The following is a 24,833-nucleotide window of genomic DNA, read 5'->3' on the forward strand; positions in this document are numbered from 1 at the left end:
CAAATATAATATTTATAAAAGTGTCTCACATGACTGCGGGAACGTAGAGTCCAAAATCTGCAGGGCAGGCTGTGCTGCTGATGATTCCGATGGAGGGTCTTGACAAACTTCATAAGAGAGGCTCACCAGCCAAGACAGGAAGAGCCTGTCTCCTTTGAATCCTCTTTATAAAGCTTTCAGTGATTGGATTAAGTATTGCAGAAGACACTACCCTTTGACTGATTACAAATGGAATCAGCTGTGGATGCAGCTGACATGATCATGATTTAATTCTATGAAATGTCCTCATTGCAACAGACAAGCCACGACTTGTGCAACCAGACAAACAGGTACCACCACTTGGCCAAGTTGACACATGAACCTGACCAAGACAGACTGCTTATCAGGATTCTCCATTTGCCAAACCCAACTGGAAGCCAGAAAGCAAGAGAATCCAATTCGGTATTAGAATAGGGTGGAAAAAAGTGACAAGTGATAATGGGAAGTCCCTATTTCAGATTTTATCCTCTGTCCCACCTCCCTGGAACTCAGAAAAAGGTTGGATATATTTTGCTCTTAGTCTAAATCTCATTTCTGCTTCAATCTTGAGTCATTGTCCTTGGTCAAAGCTTGTAATCTTTGTGTCCATGTTTCCCAAATTTGATATATTCTCTAGAGTTGTCTATGTGTGTGTTTTTTTTTTTTCCACCTCATTTTGACCCTTTATTCAAACAAAACAAAATATCTCTGCAATAACTGGCAAGCTTAAATATGGACTGGTATTATATGACAAGTTACGTTTTTTAGATTTAATGATGGCATCATACATGGAGCTTCTGATCTTTCCCCTTCATGTAAAGTTCACTGAGTGTGGGTTGGCCTCCAGGAGTTTCAGCACCAACACTTGATCTTTTCTCTCAGGTTCAGTCGCCTATTGGATTTCAGTTGGTTTGAGATGTGTTTCTGTCTCTTGCACCAAAGAGTCTTTTTAGATTACTGGTTTCATGTGGTCAGGATCATTAAAGGTCTCTTGAAGAAAATCACAGATCCTGCTTTGCCCGATTGTGCTGGAGGGGGCAAGTCTAATGACTTTTTTGAGCAAATAAACACTTAAAGACGATGTCACGATAGATGCTATTTATCTATTTATTTATTGTAAAGTATAGCTTATTTGCTTTTCATAACAATTCTATGACAGGTGAGGTATCTGAGACTCAGACACATTGAGTAAATGTCTGGGTTATGCAGCTAGTAAGTGGCAAAGCCACAGTTGGAATCCAGGCGATCTGTCTCCAGAGTTCATACTCGAAGATACTGGTTGGAATAACAAATACTTTGTCATGCACCTACAATATGCCAAGCAATATAACACACCAGTGATGATGTGAAGAGGAAAGAATTTTTCCATGAGAAGAGATTAAGTTCTGGTAGTAGAGTTATTCGAGTTTACGATAAGAAATTTTAATAAAGAGATACTCATGGAGGACTATGAAGGTCCAAAATCCTCCCACGAAGTTCAATCTAGGGTGGGGAGGAGGATAAGTAGAGAATGTTCCCAAGAGAAAATAATTATTGAGATTTGGAGGGTGAAGTTAAGTTGTTTTCTCTTGAACCCAAGGAACCATCAAAGAGTTTATGTCGGTGAATTACAAAATAAGGTTATCATTTTACAAAAAATACTCTGATGGCAGAAAGGCTGATAGACTGAAATGGAAATGTAACATTGAAAGTTATTTTATATTAAATATATGCATGTATACATGCATTTATCTAATTTTTAAGATTTTGCTTATTGTTAAATATAAAATCCTATTTTTAATATTTATTTCCCAACATCTAATAATGTTGTCCTTTCTTTTTAGCATATCCTTAGCAGAGTTATGAATGTAAATTCTACATGTATTAAGACAAAGGCAAAGTAATTCAAGGCAATCTTTTTTTTTCATAATAATTATTACTCTAGAATAGTTTACTCCTCTTAGTATTTTATAAAACTGATACTGTCACATAAAATCCTTTGAATTATAAAGTTCACACTTATTAGCTGTTATTCAGAAAGCTCAAGTAAATATCATTTTTGGAAACACCAATACTAATCTTTGTTCCTAAATTGCATTTGTACAGAATTATTGCATTTGCGCAGAATTCTCCAACATTGCATCATTGTGCCAAAGACTAGCTCAGACAACTGCAGCAGTAGAACTAGCAGATGAGCAAAAGTTTTAAATACCCATATCCCATTCTTATCAAATATTTCCTTCGACCTTAATTTATTATAATGGAATTGCATTTCCTTACTTACTAATAAAATGCTCAGAAAGACTGACATCCCAGACCTCTAGATAGAAATTTCTTATTTTAACTTCAAAATCTATTAAGGCAATTCTAAAAAAAAAATCTATTCAAACAATTCTAGTAGTATGATGATTTCCATCTCTGCAGATGTTCACGTCAAGGTATCTTTTGTTTTCTGCTAACAAAATGCCTAGAAAGTCAACTAATCATAATAATCACAATGATCAACATCATAATAAATAAACAGCAAATGCACCTAGGTCAGAACTTAATATAGAACTGAGATGCATGTATCGAAGAGAATTCCACAGATGTCTCAACTTCAAGTTCAATGAAAGCAGAAACCATGCCTACTGGTTACCTAGCATATCCTCAGTGTTTAGCGGATTGCTTAACATAAGTCATGTATTCAATAACACATATGTGTAGTTGAGTTTAATTATTTTAATGTAAATTTGGGATTTATTATTTAAATAGATTTTAGTCAACCATGTATTTTCTATGCACTATCCACTGGCCTCTGGATTATATATTAAACAACAATATCCAACTAGATGAATAAATGTTTAGCATATATCAGTATTAGTTTTCTGGGAGGTATATTTGACAGTACTTTACAAAACTCTTCCTCTGTTTTCCTGGACTCAAAGCAATAGGACATTTCAACTGTATCAGTTGGGTTTCCACGCTAGACATGGAAGCCACTTTAGGTATTTTAAACAGGGAGAATTTTTATTTAGGAATTTAAATGCCTCCAAACTTTGAAATGGTTGATGGAGCAGATTTAAGACTGAACACAAGTAGGGACTCAGAGCCATACAGAACTGGTTTCCTGGAGGGAAAACAACTTCTGATTTCACCACTGGACATAAGTGAAAAAGGAGTGTGGCTAGGATTTCCAGTTCAGAAGTACATATTCAAATCAATTCTCTGTTGTGTGTACAGTACTCTACTGCAAAAGCAAAAGCAAAGCATACGGATTGGGAAGACATGGGTGCAATTCTAGCTTTCCCACTTGTGAAGATGAACAAGTCATTTGCCTTCTTGAGTTTCTCTTTCCAAATTTGATGATAACATCCAACCCATCTCACAGGATTATTAGAAGGATCAAATTAGACATGAATGTAAAAACACTTCATGAAATCTCAGGCACTATGCAGTTGTAAGTAGATATGATCAAGAGGAATGATTGAAGAAAATTACATGAGGTCATCCCAGTTGATATTATATCATTAGTATAAATTCCTTTTATTTTATCCTAATTTTTGAAAAATGGTGACCTTATTTTTATATAATCTGTAAATTACCTCAATATCTCATTCTCTAGCCAACTGAAAAGTTAATATAACTGGAAAAATTAGATCAAGTCAAATTCCCCTGTAAATATTAGGGGTGGCATACTGTATTATAATACCTAGACTTCCCAGTCCTGTAAGTGAGATATTGTTTAAAAAAAGAATAGACAGCATATTTAAACTACTTTGTTCTCCAATTCACATATTTATCTTTGTAGAGTTTCAAGTGCTTCTCATATTTACCATTAAAAAGCCTTTCACATTTTGTTATTTTTCTGGTATAGTATAAATATGATGCTTAGCTCACCTTCTAGTTGATTGAGTCGGCTAAGCCCCTTGATAACAGAAAAAGAGGTACTAGGGAATTTCTTTTCATTTTTTGTTATCATTTAGATTGAGAAAATATATACTCATAATTATCTAGAGTGATTTACTGCTTTGATTGAGCTCCAGTTTCAGTGTGATAAGATGATCTTATGAGCTGTATAACATTGAAGCCCAGAAATCAATAAATATCATAAAAACTTTTTACTGTTCCTTCCTTCCCACGCACAATATCAATTGCTTTTACCTTCTTGTTTTTCATGAAATTTCTACAATTCAATTTGCTACCTATCAAAAGTGAAATGTCTTTTATTTTCCTGGATACAGTTGTTTGATATTTCCATTCTCTTCACTGATTTTATTCTTAATCTCTTTGCTTCTAGTACACTTACATACTCTTCTAGCATTTTGAGCGTAAATTTTGAAATAAAATAGTATATGCATATATCAAATGGGGACTAAATAGTGTTTAATGAAGTCTGAAGATTTTTATTCTGTTGATTATAGGAGAAGCCTCTTACAAAACCTCTGGGTAAACCACTCTATAGGGTACTAAGAGGATAACAGAATAATTTTTCTTTTCCTGTGAATCAGGAGTATTTCTCTAGGCTGTAGTCCCACAAATTCTATTTATCAGACCAAAAAGATTTGAAGATTTTTAGTGCTAGATTTCTCTCATGAGGAATTTAGCTCCTACCTCATTCTGAATGCATCCACAGGGAGGCAACTTCTTGACTACTGGAAGGCACTCAGAATATGTTCAGACTTTCGATGGGCAGCAAAGAGCTACCCAAAGAGAACAAAGGTTTTCACAGTATACATACCCCCATGATTTATCAGGGGAACCACAGTTGCCTGCTCCCTCTGGTAGCTTCGAATAGTATTGTTATTTGACTTTTCCAAACTTTCCTTGTATTGAAAACACAAGCTCTTGAATGAAGTATTTTCCACTGTACATACCAAAGAAAATGAATCTTCCCTAATTCCTAGCAAAAAAATTCAACCTCATTTTATAGCATTGATTTCATAATTCAGTCTTTCTACAGAGTCATTTATTGTACTATATTAGAAAACACATAGTCTGCATGAAAGAGAGATGAATTTGGCTACACTTGAAGGTCATTCAGTGAAAAGAAGAATGATGGAGGCTTGTGAAATATTTAGGTCCCATATTCTGAGCTGTGTGGCATATGACTTAGGCATTACAGATATGTGATCAATTCACTACTTGCTTATTATTACAGACTGAATTTTATCCTATGCTGTACATCATGTAATAGAAAACATAAATGGCAATTGTCAACATATTTGTTTTCTGTTTATTGTTTCAATCAGCTTTCATATATGACTGTACATTGTCCTTTACAACCTCAATTGATGAGATTCAATTCTACAAGTAGTCTTTTTAAAGCAGATAAGCATTTAAAGGGAGAAACATGAAGAAGCAGAAATTAGAAAAGTGCAGCTCTATTTCATGTACCTAGCAAAATAATGCCATTCTTTGACGCCTTTTTCATATTCTTGTTTTAAATTTATGCCTATTTTCTCTTAAAGTTGACTGTTCACTCAAGGCTAGTATCTCATAGCGAAATGTACATTTTGTAAAAATAAATTGAGCTGCTAAGTTTAAAACTAGGAGGAGAAGCTTTTCTTTACCTTCTGTATCTAGTACATCAATGGATCCTATGCCATTTATCCCCTGCCTTTTATTCTGATCACCAATAATCTAGTTAAGGTATCCATGTGCCTTATAATCTGCACCATTGATATAGCTTCTTAATGCATGCCTTGGTTTCTCTATACATTTCTACTTCATCTTAATATGCTGTTATCAGAGTCTTCTTCCTAAAACATAGAGGAGACCATGATCCATCATGCTCTGAGAGTTTCTGTCTACCCTATTCAAATAGAATTAATTCTGAATCACTCAAATTATAATAAAAGATAATCTCTCTATGGTTCCTAATTACTTTTCTGGTTGTATTCAACACCATAGTGCCTCTTTTCTTGTCTGTTCTGATCCTGTTACCAACACACACACGGGCAGACGCACACGGTGTGCTCTTCCACCGTGGACACTTGCTCAAGCACTGCTACCATTTTGCTTTTTGAGGAAGGGCTAAGTTCATTTTCTATCTTACCCCAGAGCTTTTAATATTCAAAGCTCAGAATTAATTCCAGCTGCATTCGACATTCCCAGAGTAACTGCTGACTCCATTAGAGCTCTATAAGGTTGTGAATTGCTAAATGACAAAGACTATCTTACTAGTTTTATGCTTCCCATACTTAGCATAGAATTCAACATGTTCTTAAATAAGTGTTCGTGGAAACAATTTTCATGTAACAGTCAAGTTGAATACAGTACAAAATCATGATGATTTTGCTCTGGCTTTCTTTCAGGAGCATGGAATTCCAATCAGCATGGGCTACGCGGTGGCGCCACATCACTCAGGGGTGTACCCGGTGCACATCCAGCTGTATGCAGCTTGGAAGAAGGTCTGGGGCATTCAGGTCACCAGCACTGAAGAATACCCACACTTGAAACCTGCACGGTATAGAAAAGGCTTCATTCACAATAGCATCATGGTGAGCACATACTGCTGTGTAAATGCAAGGCTTTTAATGGCTATCTACTCTAAGAAGACAGATTTCCATTATCCATAAAGACATAACTTCAAATTTCACATGAGTTCAAAATATTTGGATCAGAACATGATGGTTACTGGTCACCCAATAATATATAATATTGTTTAGCTATATGCTTGCTTCTTACTGTAGGGTGGCATTAGAGAGCCTAAGATAAAGCTCAAAATAATGTAAATAAGTTTAATGTAGATCATCCACTGCAGTTTGTGGATTGGAATTTTGTCCAGGGATTCTATATATCTAGAAATTTCTTAGTATCTATTTTTTCTGGGGTAGATTCCTGGGGGATTTCCAGGAAGAATATGGGTCTGTGGTTCAAGAAAACCCTCCCAAATTTCTACACTACTGACTGAGAGGATCAAATATTATCTGAGAGGAAAATTTACACACTCAGTTTATTTTGACTTCTAGAGAATCAACAGTGCCTTAAGATACTGACCTTCTTCATTCCTTCTGCTTTACATACTCCTAAAGTGGAGGCATATATTTTCCTTCCTAACATACTTACTGAAAAAAATAATAATCTGAGGCAAAAATGATATGTCTGCTACAATACACAAGGATAAAATCAAATACATTTTAGATGGGAGTTGACAATTATTCACTGGATAGAAAATTATATTATTCACTGTGAGGTAAAATAAACCATCTTAAAATGTTCATCCCACTTTCCAGTGCCTCAACTAAATCATGTCCTCAGTGTCAGTTGCCAAAATCATAGTAGGTTTATCAACTGTTCTCCTGCTTTTAAATATTTACACCCTACAAATTCATTATTCAGGCTGCTGTAAGAATTATTTTTCTAAAATTATATATATTAATATAACATATTGATATAATATATATACATGCATGTGTTTATGTATGTATATCTGAGTTTTGTTTTGTTTGCATATGTCTATATCTGTATTAGTCAGGGTTCTCTAGAGAAACAACCAAAAAGAGATATCTGTAAATATGAGATTTATAAAGATGTCTCAACCAACAATGGGAATGGAAGAATCCAAAATCCATAGAGTAGACGGTGAAGCTGGCAGCTCCACTGAAGGGTCTCTGCAAAATCACAGGAGAAGCTCATTTTTGAAGAAGCAGCAAAAAGTGTCTCTTATTCTTTAAAAGTCATCAAGTGATTGGATGATCTCCTTTGTGGGAGACATGCCATAGTTGATCACAGATGTAGTCAGCCATGGATGCAATCAACTGACTGATGATTTAATACACTAGCCTTCGGTTTACCAACCAGCCATGAGATAGCCTTGCAGCAATAGTCTGGCCACTGCTTACATGACCAGAGAACTGGGCGTCATAACCCGGTCAAGTTAACACCAGAATCTAACCATCACATTATCTAATAGGCAAGAAAATAAGTTGATATAGATTACTTCCTTGCCCATAAGATAGGACACAAATCCTTGAGCCTGACATTATTGGAGCTTCAATATACGGCCCATGACCAGCCTTGTCTCCCACCACTGTTTTGCCTGCCTCATAAATTGCACGTATGTTGCATTACTGTAGATTTTAAAAACATGACATTCCTCGGCTTTGGGTGGTTTTACTTTTTAGGTTTATTTAGGATTCAGATGACTGTAAATTTTCGCTGGGAAGATGTTATTGCTGTCCTGGTGCTGATCCTCTGGCAGCGCTCATACAGCGCATGGCGGCCACCTTTCTCAATCCGTATCATGCTATCTTTTAATTATTAATTATTTATTTACATAACTATGTCTCCTCTCAGAACCTGTGGGGTCCTTGAGGATAAGCACCAGGTATCATTTTTTTTCTATCACTAGGATCAAACAGAGTCCTTGACACCATAGTATCATTAAATATAATTATACTGAATTAGGTTGAATTAGAAAAGGTAACTATATATAAAATGAAAGGAAAAACTGCTGACACCTGTCCCTAACTGGAGCTTAAAAATCAATATTCATTAATCATGAAATTTAGTTATCTGATTTTTAGTAGTAGACCTAGAGAAGCTTTAGATCAAATTGAGCTATTGATAATGTAAATAATGATACTGCTATCCATAGAAACCCAGGAGATCTTAAAGAATTATTCCTATATAATTGGGGGGGAATCAAACCTAATTCTAGATGTCAACAATCCCTGGCCATCTAAGTGAGAGTCAGTGTAAAATTACCCATTTTCTTTTTATAGGTCATGTGACTATTTGACAAATTATAAAATACATTCTTTTAATCAATATTATTTCCATTCATTTACCTTGATGCAATACAGACAAAGCACATATGACAAACTAATCATAAATTAAATAAATAAAATAATAGATATTTTGTGCATTATATTATAAGTAGTTTATCATTCTAAATAAGTCTTTGGAATAAAATTATTTATTTGCTTTCTCTATTGAACATTCAGATTTACAACAGAATTAACTCCATAGTATTTCAGATGCAATCATTAGATGGTTTGACTACTAATACTTGGCTGAAATTTAAATTCAATGTGTAGTAAAAACAAAAAACTAAAAGCACAAAAAAAAAACAGGAGTAAGGAGTTGTGGGGGTAGACAACTTCTTTTAACTCCCAGAACCAGAGTAAAATACAAGACTATATTTCAGAAGCAAGGAAAGAAATGGCCCAGTAGCATGAAAAACCTAACCTGGGGAAATTTCTTTTATAATTATATTCACCTTAGTAAGGCTTTTGTTTTTATCAACCCTTAAGCATAACTAAGCTGTTGGGTGAGATTCATAGATTTAGCAGCTCTCTTAATATGAACATATTTGCACCAACATTAACTCTTGTTTACAATATGATTTCATATCTAGCAACCTAGGAGCTCCAGTTGGAAATGCCTCTGAATTTGTAAGCTAGGAGAGTATTTGTATTGATATGCTAATTTGCCCTCCTTTTCCTCAGGTACTCCCTCGACAGACCTGTGGGTTGTTCACCCACACTATTTTCTATAAGGAGTATCCTGGAGGACCCCAAGAACTGGACAAAAGTATCAGAGGAGGTGAACTTTTCTTCACAATCCTTCTAAACCCAGTATGTATTCTTCAGTATGTATTCTACTTACACCTTATACAATAACATCAGCATTTCCTAACAGGTATTTCATTGGTTTCTAATTGAATGTCAATATGTACTATAAGAATAGATGGCAAATACTAGCTCTAGTAGAGCTAGAGAGAAAATTAGAGGCTGTCTCCAAATTATTCAATTCTCTTATGATCCGTAGTAAAAACAAAAACAAAAACAAAAAAAAATTGCAAATTTGTAAAGACACATGTGTTGAATGTAATGGATAAATGAGACATAATATGTCAGTGTTGGCTTCTAGTCTTGAACTGCAGGTAAATAAACACATATTTTTTGTAGTTCTCAAACCAAAACTTAAAATTTAGAATTTCACCAATGGTATATATTTCATCTATAAGTTGAATTTGATTCTGGCTTGAGGTTTTGGTAAGCCCATTTACTTCAGTCTTTAAAAATGACCACAATGCAAAGCTGTATTGAAAACATGTTCTCCACTAGTTTTTTTTTAGGAACAAAGGTAGAGGAATTGGTCCTTTTCTTTGTTTAATTTTTGTCATTTCGTCTTTCAAGTTTTGCAATTTTATTTCTTGCTACAAATATAAGAATAAAAGTATATATAGCAAGGTGGAAAAAATAAGTTAACATTAGGTAATTCTGGGGTGAATTCAGTTTTTTTTAATTTTCCCCCCATTAGGTCTGCATTTCTGAAGTCTTAAAGAAGCACATGGTACACCCCAATGCACACACCAAATATATGAAATAATATGTCTTATACTATCCCCATATTGATTGATGCAATAGATTTTTATGCACAGAGAAAACGGATCATGCTTTAAATAAAACTAAGCTATAGCTAAGTTGTCCATCTTGAAGATATTCAAATATGGTATTTGAGAATCCTGAAGAAATTAAAAGAAAAACAATATTGTGTGAAAATTAAGATTTGTAATTGATTTGGAGGGGTGAGGAAGAAGGGGTAAAATACTTCATTAGCATTAGGATATATTGCATGATTATTAAAAATTATATGAACCTAAAGGGCCTGTTTGGTGAAGTGACACTAAACCAGAGAGCAGGAGGTTAGATGTGCTGTGACCCCCGAGTAAAAATCTTCATTCCTCAAAACTCCATCCTGTAAACAACATAGTCAAGATAGTCTTCAGTGCGTTCCAAGGCATTTCTGCTGGACATAACTCTGACATACGCCACTTTTTTTTTATATTTCAAACTCACTGATGCTTAGGCAGTATCGAGGATTTTTCTAAAAATAATTAAATATTGAAAGTGAATGTTAATGAAAGCAAATGCGGAAACCTCTCTATTTGCCCCTTCTTTCACTAATCGAGTACTTGACCTCAGCAGGGGCAAAGAGCACTCTATCATACAGTTTTCGTTTAGGAGCTCACTCCTGAGCTCATATTTCCTCTGGTGATCTCTGAAAGAGAAGTGAAGAAGCAGTAGAATGCTGATTCTTGTCTCCCCTCAAACTCATTCCCTCAGGTTTGATTACTACTGCTTGTCTAAATGCTTGTAATTAAAAGCATGGGCTTACACCTCTGCTTTAAAAAGGTGTACATTTTTAATCAATTACCACCATAAAGCATCAGTCAGAGACTGATAGTTGGTCCTTTAATAGAAGACTATTAGTCTATCTATCCAATATTTCAATCTTTCCTTGGGAACTAGCAAAACAAGACTTATAGTCGTAAGCCTCACATACGCAGCAAAACATTGCCGCACGTATCTATGTTCATTTCAGGGAGAACACAGTAGTGAAAGAGGGAAGTTTCAGGAGACTTCTTGACAAGCTGCACTTGTCATTGTGAATTGATGCTGAATGCTCACATGTGTTAAATGGCTAGAGGAGAAGAAGCAGGGCAGGTACCGTAGAGATAGCAGTGATAGATGATCAACAGTGTGGGTAAGGTGGGGAATCCTAAGGATGGCATAAGAAGTCTGGATCAAGCAAATAATAGTCCACAAAGATGCGTAATTATGGAAAATTGCTCCTCAAAACATGAACAGTTTAGAGCACTAAACAATCCAGGTAAATGTTACTCATATCTCAAGGGAGATGAGCAGGCAGGAAGCTCTGGTGGGGTTCAGTTAAAATGGGGCTTTCTTCCGTGACTCCATGGGCAGAAGTCACTAGATGAGGAATGAATGTGGGGAACAGAGTGGCAGTGAGTGCAATAAATTAAGGCGCACAGAAAGAGTGGAGGAAATGGTGAATGAAGAAAAGATCATTAAATTTGGGATTCTTTTGTAGAAGTGTCCTGTATGAGTCAAGAAATACTATAGGTGATAGGTTATGATCCATACTCATCTCACTGACCTACAGGAGAGATATATTAAGCTAATTTACTACTCTTTGAAGTTAGAAAGTTCTAGCAAGGGAGGGTGCATGTGTGGTTCAGTGCTAGAATTCTTGCCTGCCATGCTAGTGAGCCAGATTTGATTCCCAGCCCATGCACTTCAAAAAAAAAAAAAAAAATCAACAAATGGTGCTACAATAATGAGATAGTCACATGGAAAAAGAATGAAATGTGACCCCACCATACAACATACAAAGAAAAGAAAAGAAAGCTCTATCAAGGATGGCAAAGAGTGAGCCTGTAGGATTGGAGTGAGGAAAGATGAAAGCAGGAAGAGAAAAATAACCCTGACCCCAGTTTTCTCCTTTGTGCTATTCATTTTTCCTAACCCACACTTAACTCTTTGTCAGTGTAACCAGTATCTCCATATTCTTTTCCCAGATTCATGCTAATGCAAAGATCTATAAGTCCATTGATGTGAAGATATGTTATTGATATGAATTAATATGCTAACTCTGCAAAATGTCTTTATTCTAACAGAACCAGTTCCTAAAGAACAGGTCTATGATTGCATTATCTTACGTAATAATGTAAAATCCTCTGAGGAACAGGGAACATTTTTAATGAAAAACATTTAACACTCTTGAAATCATCCAGAGACATGACCACTTCTATGTTTAAGGCTGACTCTGACTGTGGGAAACGGATGCTTGTGAGGCCATATAAATAGGATAGATGGTTATCAGTGGTAGTATTAACTCTAAGCATGAAACCAAAAGATATATTATTTTCACATCAAAAGACCCTATAGACAAAGTACATTTTGGATATGAGAGGCTAAATCACATCTCTCTTGGATGGTAACCCTTCTGTGGATGTGTCACCTGGATTTCTGTCCTTAGTATCAGGATTTTAGTATATTTAATATATTGATAAATGGATGAAGGAAGACATTGATAGCATGCAAAGCAGTGTATGATGATAAATATACCAGATACTAATATTAATATCCAATTTTTCCTTATACATTGGAAAGAGGGGCCAAATCTAGTGCTATAGAACTTAATAAGGAATAACGAAAATATATTTCTATTTTATTGATTTATTGCTCAAAATGTTTTCAAGGAAAATAACTGTATAATTAGGGGGTTATAGTCTGAAAAGTTATGGGGTAAATATAATCTGAATTAGGGATTTGGGTCAAGACTTCTAAGTAGAGTGAATAAGTCACCAAAAAGTTTAACTGTATCCTAAATTATGGTCCACATCTAGAAAAATTAGTTTCAATCTAGAAAAATTATTCCTCTTTGAGAGGAAGATAAGAAACTAGAGGTCATCCAGCAAAAAAAGCTCTGGACAGTAAATGTGTAAAAACAATAACGTTAGAATGAGTCAAAAAAAGTTAAGGCTTAAATTGAAAAAGATACCATGTATGTGAAAAAGGGATGATTCTCTCATTAATTCGTTTAACCTTCTTTGAATAAGAGCTCCTATTCAAAAGCTGTCTTTAAGAGCTTAAACTCATTCTTCAGACCATGTGGATGACAAACTAAAACCAACTAGTGAAAGCTACATGGGATTATTTTCCAGCATTATATAAGGATAAATTAAATCTGTCAGAACAATGTATAGGCTGCATCATGATATAGTAAGTTCCTTCATCCCTGAAGGTGTTTGAATAGAAATACTGTAAGAATCTTTTCACTGATAACTTCTAATATTAGATGCTAAGAATCTTTGCATATCTCTTTCTTTGTGAAAGATGGAAACTATAAAGAAATTTTAATTTTAAATATTGCAAACCAGCATTATAACTTTTGTTCTCTGTATGATTTTAAGCTCAGAGGAAAAGGGAAAAAGGTAACTTGCCATGATACAAACCAACACATCCAAGAGTGAAAGGATATTACAAGAAATTAAAGAGGAAAAAAAATATCTTCGCCTGTAGGTATACCAAAAGAAATAGTATTGCCAGATTTAGCAGAACCATTTTGAATTTTTATTTCTGGTTACTGCATTCATTTGTATGTAAACATCGTTTGAGGCTAATAAAAACCAGAAAAAGTATATGAGGAAATGTCCTGGAATCCCCCTCCCTAGAGTACCTTAAAATAGAATCTGCGCCTATATACTTCTGTGTTATCATCTTGGGAGTTCATTTGCCTAGAGAAAGGCGAGGGGATTAATAAATTTGCAAATTTGCACAAGTTATTTTTCTGTGTTAAAATTTCTACATCTCTGCTTTGAAGTCAAAAGGCATAAACCACTCCAATATCAGCAGAGTCTCTTTTGTCACCTAGCTTCGGATTTGAGAATCCACATTAGTTTTATGTTGCCCCCTCTAGCATACATACATAATCCTTTCTGCACTCAGAGGATACTGGCATATATATATATATATGGATATATATATATATATTTTGTTTGTTTGTTTGTTTGTTTTTCTTTATGGACCTTTTTTTTTTTTGCTTGGGCAGACTCCAGGAATCGAACCCGGGTCTCCAGCATGGCAGGCGAGAACTCTGCCACTGAGCCACCGTTACCTGCCCTCTTTATGGACTTTCAACAGAGTTTGCTTGTTTGTTTTAAGTTTCACTCTAGCTAACATCCCAAGACACAACCTATTTTCATAGCTTTAAACATTCCAAATATATCATTATTTTCTCATCTACCATGAAACAAATAAAGCAAATGAGAATATATATTTTACATTTTAAACACATATGAGTTCCTGTTATACTGTTACGAATTAGATTTTTTGCTTTAGCAAACTGCAAAGAATGAGGTTTCTTGATTTCCTTGGATACCAACTTGTGTTGTCCAAATGAGTTCTAACAATGGAAAATTAAATGATATGAGGGCCATTTGAATGATATTTACAAATAAAAGCTAGGCATCTGTCCATTTAACATTCAGATAGTTTCCCCTTATTTTTCTTAGATTCTATCATGACCTCATCACATATTGGTATTTTCCTGCTGTATCCCACACTTGTCCAATACTAACATGTATTTCCCTGGTGCCGAATCCTTCCTGTATTTTCAATATAATCTTTGTTCAGACAGGAAGAAATATAATTTAATCATGTATGAGATGAAACAGCTTATACCAGGTAACCCACTATCATTCAATTGAGACACTACCCTATAAAATATGCAACAACTGACAACAGTAAGAGAAATCTGTAGTTTTCTCATCAGATAGTATCACCAGCAACTATAAAAGCTTCAAATACATGTGTACCACCAGATTTAATTTTCCCCCCTAACTCATTGTAATTTTGTGCCACACAAAATGCGTATAAAAAATAGAATTTTCTAAGTTTCTTGCAGAAATGTTTAAAGATGCTCAGATCCTAGAATGTTTTAAAAAGGCAATAGTAGAGCCAAGAATTCTCCTCATGTTCCCCAAGTTCAGAGTGGTACCTAAACTCCCTAAACCTTGCCTGTTCTTGGCCAAGTGCCAGTTCATGTGAACAAAAATATATGTGCTTGAATGAGTGGTGTACTTGAAGTTGACAGTAGGGTATAATGGAACTGCTATGATATACTTCTTTGTGTGCTGTCTGCTGAACTTTCACACACCTAGGCTGGTTAATGAGCTTTCCTTCTTCCATATATCAATCTTCAAGTTCGAGGAATCTTAATAGCACGTGCAATACATTACAGATTGGTGTTAGCTCTTCAGACAGATTAGAGAAAAGCTGTAAGGCATAGGAAAACATTAACAGGAAATAGCCTGAGCCATATTTGGGTGAGCTATTTGTAATGTTGAAATTATGTAGAATTAGATATGCAAGATAGTTCACAGAAAAAGTATTTTGTATGTAGCACAAAAAAGCTAAAATGCAAGCAACATCTCAAAATTAGTTTTGGAGCAGATTTTAAAGAACTACTGATTATTGATTTCAGTGCTTCCGAATATCCTCTGAGGATTTTTATTTTGATTTCTGATGAATACTGTGTGTTACAGAAAACTATAAAAATTAGACAGTACTTCATGCAGAATAAAGTGATTATATAATTCCATAAAATGTGCCTCTTTATAAGAGAGTATGTTTATAGTCCACAGACATCGGTGATTTTTACGTGTTCCAGCAGTATTTATATTTATAGAAACTAACTTCTACCTGCTCTACTACAGCACGATCTGTCTCTTACATAGGCTAGAGCTGTGAAGAAATTAGTGTTTTGGGGAGTTCTTGGGGCCTAGAGCCTTGGAGGACAAGCCACCAAGTGTGAGAGAAATGGACCCCTGTGGCGTAGATAGATTGTGGAAAATTCTATTTCCACTAACTGAAAGACCTACAGTCACCTCTTTTTGCCTTTATCTGCTTTTTCCCCCCTTTCTTAAAGATTTGCAGAACTAACCTTTACAAAAGGACATGAGTCACCTCTTCTGCAATGATTCACACTCACAGCAGGGATTTTGTAAAATCTGGAGTCAGCTAAGATCAGTGGCCTCACTATCTATGATATTATTCTTTCTGCTCATACTGAAAAGCAGGATCAGAATTAGGATCAGGATGTAGAGAATGTGGGAACGATTTGTATTTTCCTAATTTCTTAGCGGTGCAGGTTTTGTTTCATTTTCCTGAAATCAATAGTTTAGACTATGTATTATGCCAATACAAAAGGCCAGAGTATTTTTGTCTCCTCAACCCAAACTCTGTCTTCAGGTCAGATATGAGAAAGATTGCTATTACTGTGTAGAAATGCATCTTTCTAATACAATGGTTGCTACGAGCCTGGAATACAATTTGCATTCCTATATATTTTCAGGCTATGAAAAAAAATCCATAAGATTGCATTGTTTTTCAGTTTCGTTTCCAATAGGAAAAAAAAATGAAAGTACTAATGTATTATTGGGGAAGTCCATTTCATCTAGTATAAATGAATAATTTTGTTTTCCCGAAGTACTATATGAGAAGTGGTAAAATAGCACTTAGGATAAATACATTTTCAAGAACAAAAAACACAGCCTCCTGTGTATGTAGATCTTAGTAAATTGTTAAAATCTTTTTTTCCCTCTATGTTTTCAGGCTTTTAATATATAAGAATTAGGTGCATAATCCTCTTGACATTTAGTGATAATTTGGAAACATAACCAATGAACTCATGGTAATTTAGAAAAAAAGCATACCTCCCTGTATCAGTGCTTTTATGCGTTATTGACTTATTGAGCTATTGGGAAAGTGGCAGGTAGGGGTGGCTGGTGAAAAGTCTCCACAAAATTGAAATTGAAAATGTGTGCTTTTCTTTTTCAAGCTCTACTTGGGTTTAACATTCTTAATTTTATTATTTTTTCTGTAGACAATATAAGGCTTAAGTATCTCAATATATTGTATTTCTTTTCCCTAGCTTTTATTAAAAACCAAAAATTAGAAAGTACAGTGAAGGAGAAAGACTACTTTGGATCACTTGACCTTATTTCTCTCTTTTTTTTTTCACTACTTTATTTTTCAGGGGTTACTCTTCAGAGTCAGATGTTGTGATAATAAAACCACAAACTGTTTTCCAAAATATGTCAGTATTTTCCTATTTTCATATTTGAGAAAGCCAGATAAATATGTTTTTCCCTTAGCAGCTTATATGCTGATATGACACGTAGATTTAGGTAATAGTAAACTTGCTGGCATCCAACGAGAAATTGAAAAGAAAATGTGTTATGATTTCTGTCCATACAGCCTTAACAGTAGATGCCCAAAGAAACCTATCACACCAGTTAGTTTTAGCTGATATTTATCTTTTAATCTTTCCTTAAGATTCACCTAATCTTAATTTTTAAAATTATCGATAAAAAATATTTGGAAATGAGGTGCTTAGTTTATAATGAATTGTACAGAATGACATCAGTTACTTAGAATGTCAATCCTCACCATTATTTGTATTGCAATCATTTCATTTCTGAATTTGATTTTTCTCAAGGAGGTTTTCCTAATGCATTCACCATTTGATATTTCTATGGGTGTGTTCATGTGTGCGCAGAACTCAGTCAAGGCATGTGAGGGAGTGTTGTCCAGAAGAGTCAATATTTGAGTCGAGATAAGCAATAGGTAAGGATCCATCAGACAAACAAGATAGCCTGGTGGGATCAGAGAGTAGGATATTTGTTGGTAGCAGGTATTTTGATCAAAGGGAAGTGGTTTACAAAGTTATAGAGGGAAACTCAATCATGGGAGGTTTGGGAAGTGTAAATGTTCATGTTTTGCTAGAGCACAAGGAAAGAAGAAAGTAAGAGCAGATAAGAATAAGTTTATGTAGAATAAACTCAAGCATTAGGAAATGGAGAGAGGGGACAGTGCATGTTGTTGTGAGGATAATTAATAGTTTTGAATGGTGTGTGGATGTGGTGGAAAGGGGAAGTTTAGATTCATGTATGTCACCAGAAGGGAAGTTGGAGAATAAACATGGAATGTATAATACAGTGAGTCTTGAGGTGGACAAAGTCCATGAGTCACTGTACAAATATAAAAATGTTCTTTCATGAACTAGACCAAATGAATGACACTATTACAAGGAGTTAATAATAAAGAGGTATATGAGGAAAAACGTACCTATTGCAAGTTATGGACAATACAATACAAATGCAGTAATATTTTAATATTCTTTCATCAATAGTAGCACACCAATACTATGGGTCAATAATAGGGAGGTATAGGGATGTGGGAGGATTTGGGTTTTCTTTTTTACTTGTATTTCTTTTTTGGAGTAATTAAAATGATCTAAAATGGTCATGGGGATGTGTGCACAACAATATACCTTGAGCCAGTGATTGTGTGGTTCAGGTGGTTTGCTTGGTGTGTGACTCTAGCTCAACAAAATCGCATTTAAAAAAGTGTAAGTTTATGGAAGTTTTCGTATAGCATGTTTTAAGAGAAAATTATTCTTCTGTTGTGGACAGGGAAAGGATTTAAGCAAGCAAGTGATAGAATCACATAATAATTATTTGAAATTCTGTCTGGCATTACAGGGTCTGTTCTGAGTCAGAGTGTTAGTGTGTTCTGTGCCTTATGCCTAAAGTACTTTCCTATCCCTTCTACTCCCACCTTAACCTCACTATTTATCCTTCCAAGAGCCAGGTACACAATAATGTTCACTGAGGCTCCTGTATGCTTGCTAAGCAAAATCTTTCTTGCTTACTGCCACCGGGATCCCCAGGCATATAGTAGTGGCTCAATAGTTATTTGTTGAATAAATCAATGAATGAAAATTATAGCAACATAAATGCACACTTTCACATAAGTGGCTAGAGCTGTGTCAGAAGAAAAGGTAAAAGAAAGGAAAGAAGGGTGAAGGAGGGATAAAGGAGAGAAAAGGACAAGAGAGAAGGGGAAGGGAAGAGAAGTGAGGAAAGGAACCATGGAAGGAGAAAAGGAAGGAAAGAACAAAGAGAAAGGAAAATGGGAAGCCATTCATTCCTCTTCTGTAAAATCAGGTGGACAGCAGGAATGTTACTACAGAAGCTAATAACCAAAACTCAGAAAAGATTTTAATTGTGTTTTTCCTTGTTTATTAAATATGAAGAAAAAGTTGTACAATTTCTCAGTGCTTCAGAATTTCTCTGTAAAATAGGGAAATAATATTATGCTCCTTCCTTTTTTTTTTTACATAGAGAAATAAAAAGAAAGTACTTTGATTTTTCAGAGAAAAGTGTAAATAATTTGAATATAATTTTTATATGTGAAAGTAGAAGTGTAGATGATCATTTTTATCATCAAATTATAGTTGAGTTTTATTAGTAGCCCATGAGTTATGGAGTTATTTACAATTAGAACTTTGCCTGTTTGTTTCTCCCTGAGCCAACACATAAATCATGAGATAAAGACCAGCTTTTATAAAGATTTGTTTTTTGGTTCATTATGTATTTTGTTTCTGAAATGTTTTTGGTGGTGTCAATTTGCTATGCTTTTATTTTTAGATGATAAAAATTCTATCATTATTCTTTATTCCAGTGAAACAAATTGAGTCATCTAATGCAGTGCATGCTTGGTCAGTCAAGACTGTTTTTTCATTTGGTTTTGCTGTCTAGTGAAGTACCTCAGATTTTTTCTTCCCAAAGATTTTTGTTTTTGTTCTTAGTGCTGCTGGTTTTAAAGTCTCATAACTTTTATATTAATAGTGATGTTTGCTGTAAACACTAGGCTCCATACTTCATACTACTTTAAGGCCAAAACCGACTTTATTGTTGGGCATTGCTCAATTAAGGAATATGTAGAATTACCGTTTTCTTTAAGTTTAGTACTATGAATTAGTGGTATGAAAGCTGGAACACATTACCAATTGCTACGTATTTACAGACAATTTAGATGACTAAGTTGAGTTTAATTGAAATATATATATATGAGAAAACTCACACCCACAAACATAGAAATCTCTGTGCAGGATTTCATTACCAGGAGAAAGGTGACTCCTTCTGTCTACAATCATTGATCTTATAAACCTGTCTCCGTTGAACTCACACCCAACAGAACAGTCAGTGTTCAATTACCTTTCTGTGAGAACATTAACTAAAAATCAAAGATGCATCCAAGAGATTCACAAGTAAAGAAAATGTCGTGTTCTTATAAACCGAAAGCTCATATTGGATTCCATCCTCCTCCAGCACTATCTGAAAATTACTAGCTTAAACAATGCAAAAGATAAGATTCCAAGCATGAAGTGTTTCCTTGATTTATAGTTGTTGCTTTTAACACAATTTAAAGTATTCAATAATGTCATTCAAAGTATAAAGTGTAAGTAACGGAATTTTGCTCCTTCTTGAAGCTGTTATTATATCCACTTAAACTCTTTTTCACACATAGGTACGCATTAAAATCAAATGTGAATAAAAGATGTGGCTTGAAAATTGCCATCATCCTCTAATTTCTTTTCAGAAGTCCATTCTATAGTTCAGTTAAACAACTTACTCAAATAATAGAATCTATATGAGTAGAGATTTCTAAGTGGGCTGAAATGTTATGAGCTATTTAGAGAAATAAAAAAGAAACTTAAACACATCACATTGCCCTAAATTTGAAGCAGCTTCCATCCCATCTTTTGCAGAATGCATCTTAACAATTTAGATGTATAGCTTATAATGACTCTTAACCTTTACAGATTTAAATTTTGAAAAAGAAGCCCATCAAGGAGCCAGCACAAGTGATAGTGACATAGTGTGAAAAAGCACTGGCCCAATCACTACAGCATTAAAATGACTTTCTAAAGAGCAAATAACACTCTAGTAAAATTAGGAGACATTCTTTTTACAAATTTGTGCCCATAGTAGGTCCAAGTTTATGAATCTGTTGAATGAATAAATCCACCTGTAAGTACTGTCAACTCTTCCTCCAAAATCTGGCTCCACTAATGTTTTGTTTCTCCATCCCCATATCTACTCTCCTAGGCCTTAGGCCATACCACCATTCTCTCCCTCGCCCAGAGACTGCTCTCATTCTGGCAGCAGAGAATCCATTCTCCCCGGAAGAGCCAGAATGATATTGTTCAATGTTAAGTTAGAGTGTGCCACAGCCTTTCTTAGAGTCTCCCTATGGCTTCTCACATAATTGTATAATAAATTTCCAACTCCTTGCTGTGACCAGCTCCAGCCGTCCTCTCTGCATTTATTGAGTTCCACTCTGACCTTTATTCAGGACACTCTAACCATCCTGTCCTTTCCATACTGCCCTTCAAACATGCCAAACTTGTTTGCTCCTTGGGACTGGGAATGGGCTGCTTCTAGGTCTTTGTAAACCTGACTTCTTCCATCTTTCATGTGTCAGGTCAAAAGTTGCCTCCTCATAGGGCAGTTGTCTAACCTTTTGCCAGTCACTTATCTGTCTTAATCCTTCATGGCTTGTACCACTCCCTGAAACCACCTTGTTTATGTGTTTACTGTCTGTCTCCCGTCTCCTATTCCATCCCTACCCCCCTACCATACTGCCAAGGGCCAGTGACACATAAGCTTCATGGGTCAGCAGCATTTTGGGTGGAGTAGAGGATGTAGGGAGGACACAGATGATGTACACCTTGCTAAACCATTTGATAAATTTATCAAATACCTTTTGGAAATTTAGAAGTGATCTTCAGTCAAGAATTAACATTTATAATGTGCAAATGAGAGAAATTCTTCATTAATCCCTATTTGTTTGGTTTGGTTTGTTTTGATACATACACATAATTTTGTAATTTCTGTAGGAAATAGTACATATCTGAAATATTTCTATGAAGGTTATGCAAGTTTGATTTACAGTAATACTTTAACTTACCAAGGTGATTGTATTAATATCAATATTATAATATGAATATCTGCCTAAAAGTTACAAAATGAGATCCTAAATCACATCCTAAGAAACACATATCTAAATCTGGGATTTGGGGGTGTTAGGGATTGAATCATGAGCCCCTCAAAAGACACGTTCAAGCCTTAAAATTTGCATTCCCGTGTATGTGAACTCATTTGTGAATAGCATGTGAATATGTGAAGGTGAGTCAGATGTGACCTCATCTGTGACTAGGACCCTTGAAGGTCATTGAATCAGGATCCTTGAAGGTCATTGAATCAGAGTGGGTCTTCATCCAAACTACAGGAAATGCGGACATAACCGGTCAGGTGGAAACCAGAAGTAGAAGAGTCCGGACTGAAGAGGAGACAGAGAGCAAGGGAGCCATGGACAGGGTGCCATCTGCAAGCACCAGAACAGACCAGACGTTGGAAACAGTGAACCTTACTGACACCTTGATTTTGACTTCTAGTCTCCCAAACCACAAGAATAAATTCTAGTCGTTTAAGCAAGCCAGTCCTGATATTTTTCATAGCAGCTCTGGCAAAATTAGGAGGACAAATCTACAAAACTTCCGAGATAGCCAAGGTGTCTTCAATATCCACTCGAGTATTGACATCCATTATTTTAATGTGATAACTTTCATCTTGTTTTATTTCTAAGGGCTAGTGTTTATTAAATGTGTACTATATTTAAATCATCTAGAGTCTTCTACATGGATTTACTCATTTAATCATATATAATTTTCTGAATGGGGAAACAGTCTAGAAGGGTTAACTAATCAACCCACCCTCACATAGCTGGAGAGTAATAGACTTAAATTTGAACCCAGGAAATTGGGCCCTCAAATCTTCATTCTTTTATCAATACATTAAGCTATCTTACCAAATTAGACTACTGTTTTCTTAAATACTGTTCCAAAAGTCAGACTACTGTTTCCAGAGTAAGAAAACTTGAGAAAATCTTTTTGAGAGAAAGTCATTTTAGCTGCAATACCTGCACTCCATCAACTTTCAGACTTGAATATGTCCTTGCAATTTCAAAGGGGCGTATACCTTTTAGCATTCAACGCTCACCTAAAAGGTGCAGGATCTTTGATTTGTTCAATAAACAGCTATTAAATATTTATAATGTGCCAGGGAAATAAGAAAACAATTAAGGGCCCAAGTCTCACAGACTGGTGGGAGAAATGAAACTACAAAAGAAAATTTTGCTAAGGTTTGATGAGTGCTGTCAAAAAAGGGCAGGTGTTACAGAAAAAATGGGACTTCCTCTGCCTGAAACAATCAGGGAAATCTGCCAAGAGGAGTGTGATAAGGGAGCGAGAAAGGGTGTGTAGAATTTTGACTGGCGTTAAGGAGAAGAACTTTGTGTGCTGAATGGAAGTTAACGAGTGGTACCTGGAGGCGTATATGGAAAAGAGTAGGGAAAGACGAAGAGAAAAGGGAAACAGGGGTGACAGTGACAGGAGAGGAGGAAACTGGCAGGAGGCTAGATTCTGTAGGATTTTACCGATCATGTTTAGGGGCACTGAGGCAGATGAGTGATTTGGTATTCCGATTTAGACAGCAAGTTAATATCTTGCTTTTCAGTGCTCAAGCTAGTCTGTCAAAGAAGTGTCTTTCCTTGAGAAAGGACAGTATTTCTTTCCTCGGATCATGAGTAATTTCTGCTTCTTGCTGGAACTTTCAAAAAACTGTCCTCATTTCAAAAGGCACAGAATAAAATATTGTAAATAAGTACATTGTTTACGAATGAGATGGTGTTACAAGAAACCAGCATTTTATGGCATCCCTTCTTAGACTGTCCCTGAAAAAGGAATGATCTTGAGACTTCTGAAGATTAGCTTTATTAATTTTTTTAAATGTGTGAATATTGGACTAATGAGAATTTGCATCCATTACTCTTACATTTTCTCCCGTTCTTCTTGTCATCTCCTTCTCTCCCTCCTTCCCTCTTCCCTCCTCTCCTTCACTCCCTCCCTCCCCTTTTTTCTGCCTTCTCCCTCCCCTACCTCCTTCTCCTTCTTCTCTTTCTCTTCCTTCTTTTTACTTTGGTTCTTTTTATGAGCAATTACAGTTCATTATTTCTTGAATCATTATATTATTAGACCACAATAATACATGTTACAATACTACACTGTCCGCTGACTTTTAACACCATGTGCAACGATGAAAAGAAAATGAAACATTTTAATTAACAATCAATGAAGTGGATTTTAATATGTGCTCACATTTGTAAAAGCATATTATTTATATTAATCTATTTAGTGCCCTTCATGAAGTGTTTTATATGCTAAATAAACACAGAAAGAAATCTGTTCTTAAGATGTCACTGCCCAAGAAAAGCATTCTTTTAAACTTTGAATTTTATTCACGCAAAGTGGAACTGCAGATCATTCCACATTCTTGAAATTAACTTCTAATTAGACTTGTTAACTTCAGTACATCCTACCTGGTGTCAGTGGAGGAAAACAGTGACTCTTAATGAAATAAAACCAAGCACCAAGACTGGTTCACTGGCTGCGTGGTGGCATCGCATAGCCTTTCCAGGCACACTCCTGGGGAGTTGGCAGTTCTGTGACTTTGACCTTAGCAGACGGAGGAGAGGTGCCTTGGAACAAACTGCCTGTTTGTGATTGCTGGAAAAAGCCTGAGAATGAGATGAGGCTGGTGAAAACATTTACCGACAGGGATTTTCTTG

The 24,833-nt window shown here is 35.4% G+C and overlaps 1 protein-coding gene across 1 annotated transcript in view; it reads left to right on the forward strand.

The window, feature by feature from the left end:
- Positions 1–24,833, forward strand: part of LOC143668424 (bifunctional heparan sulfate N-deacetylase/N-sulfotransferase 4) — a 304,009-nt gene that overhangs the window by 173,735 nt on the left and 105,441 nt on the right. The window contains exons 5-6 of the mRNA XM_077143213.1: positions 6,294–6,479; positions 9,432–9,560. Of these exons, the coding sequence (XP_076999328.1) occupies positions 6,294–6,479; positions 9,432–9,560 (315 nt within the window). The remainder of the gene's footprint in view (positions 1–6,293; positions 6,480–9,431; positions 9,561–24,833) is intronic.

Source organism: Tamandua tetradactyla, chromosome 24 (assembly GCF_023851605.1).
Source record: "Tamandua tetradactyla isolate mTamTet1 chromosome 24, mTamTet1.pri, whole genome shotgun sequence".
Lineage (NCBI taxonomy): Eukaryota > Metazoa > Chordata > Mammalia > Pilosa > Myrmecophagidae > Tamandua > Tamandua tetradactyla.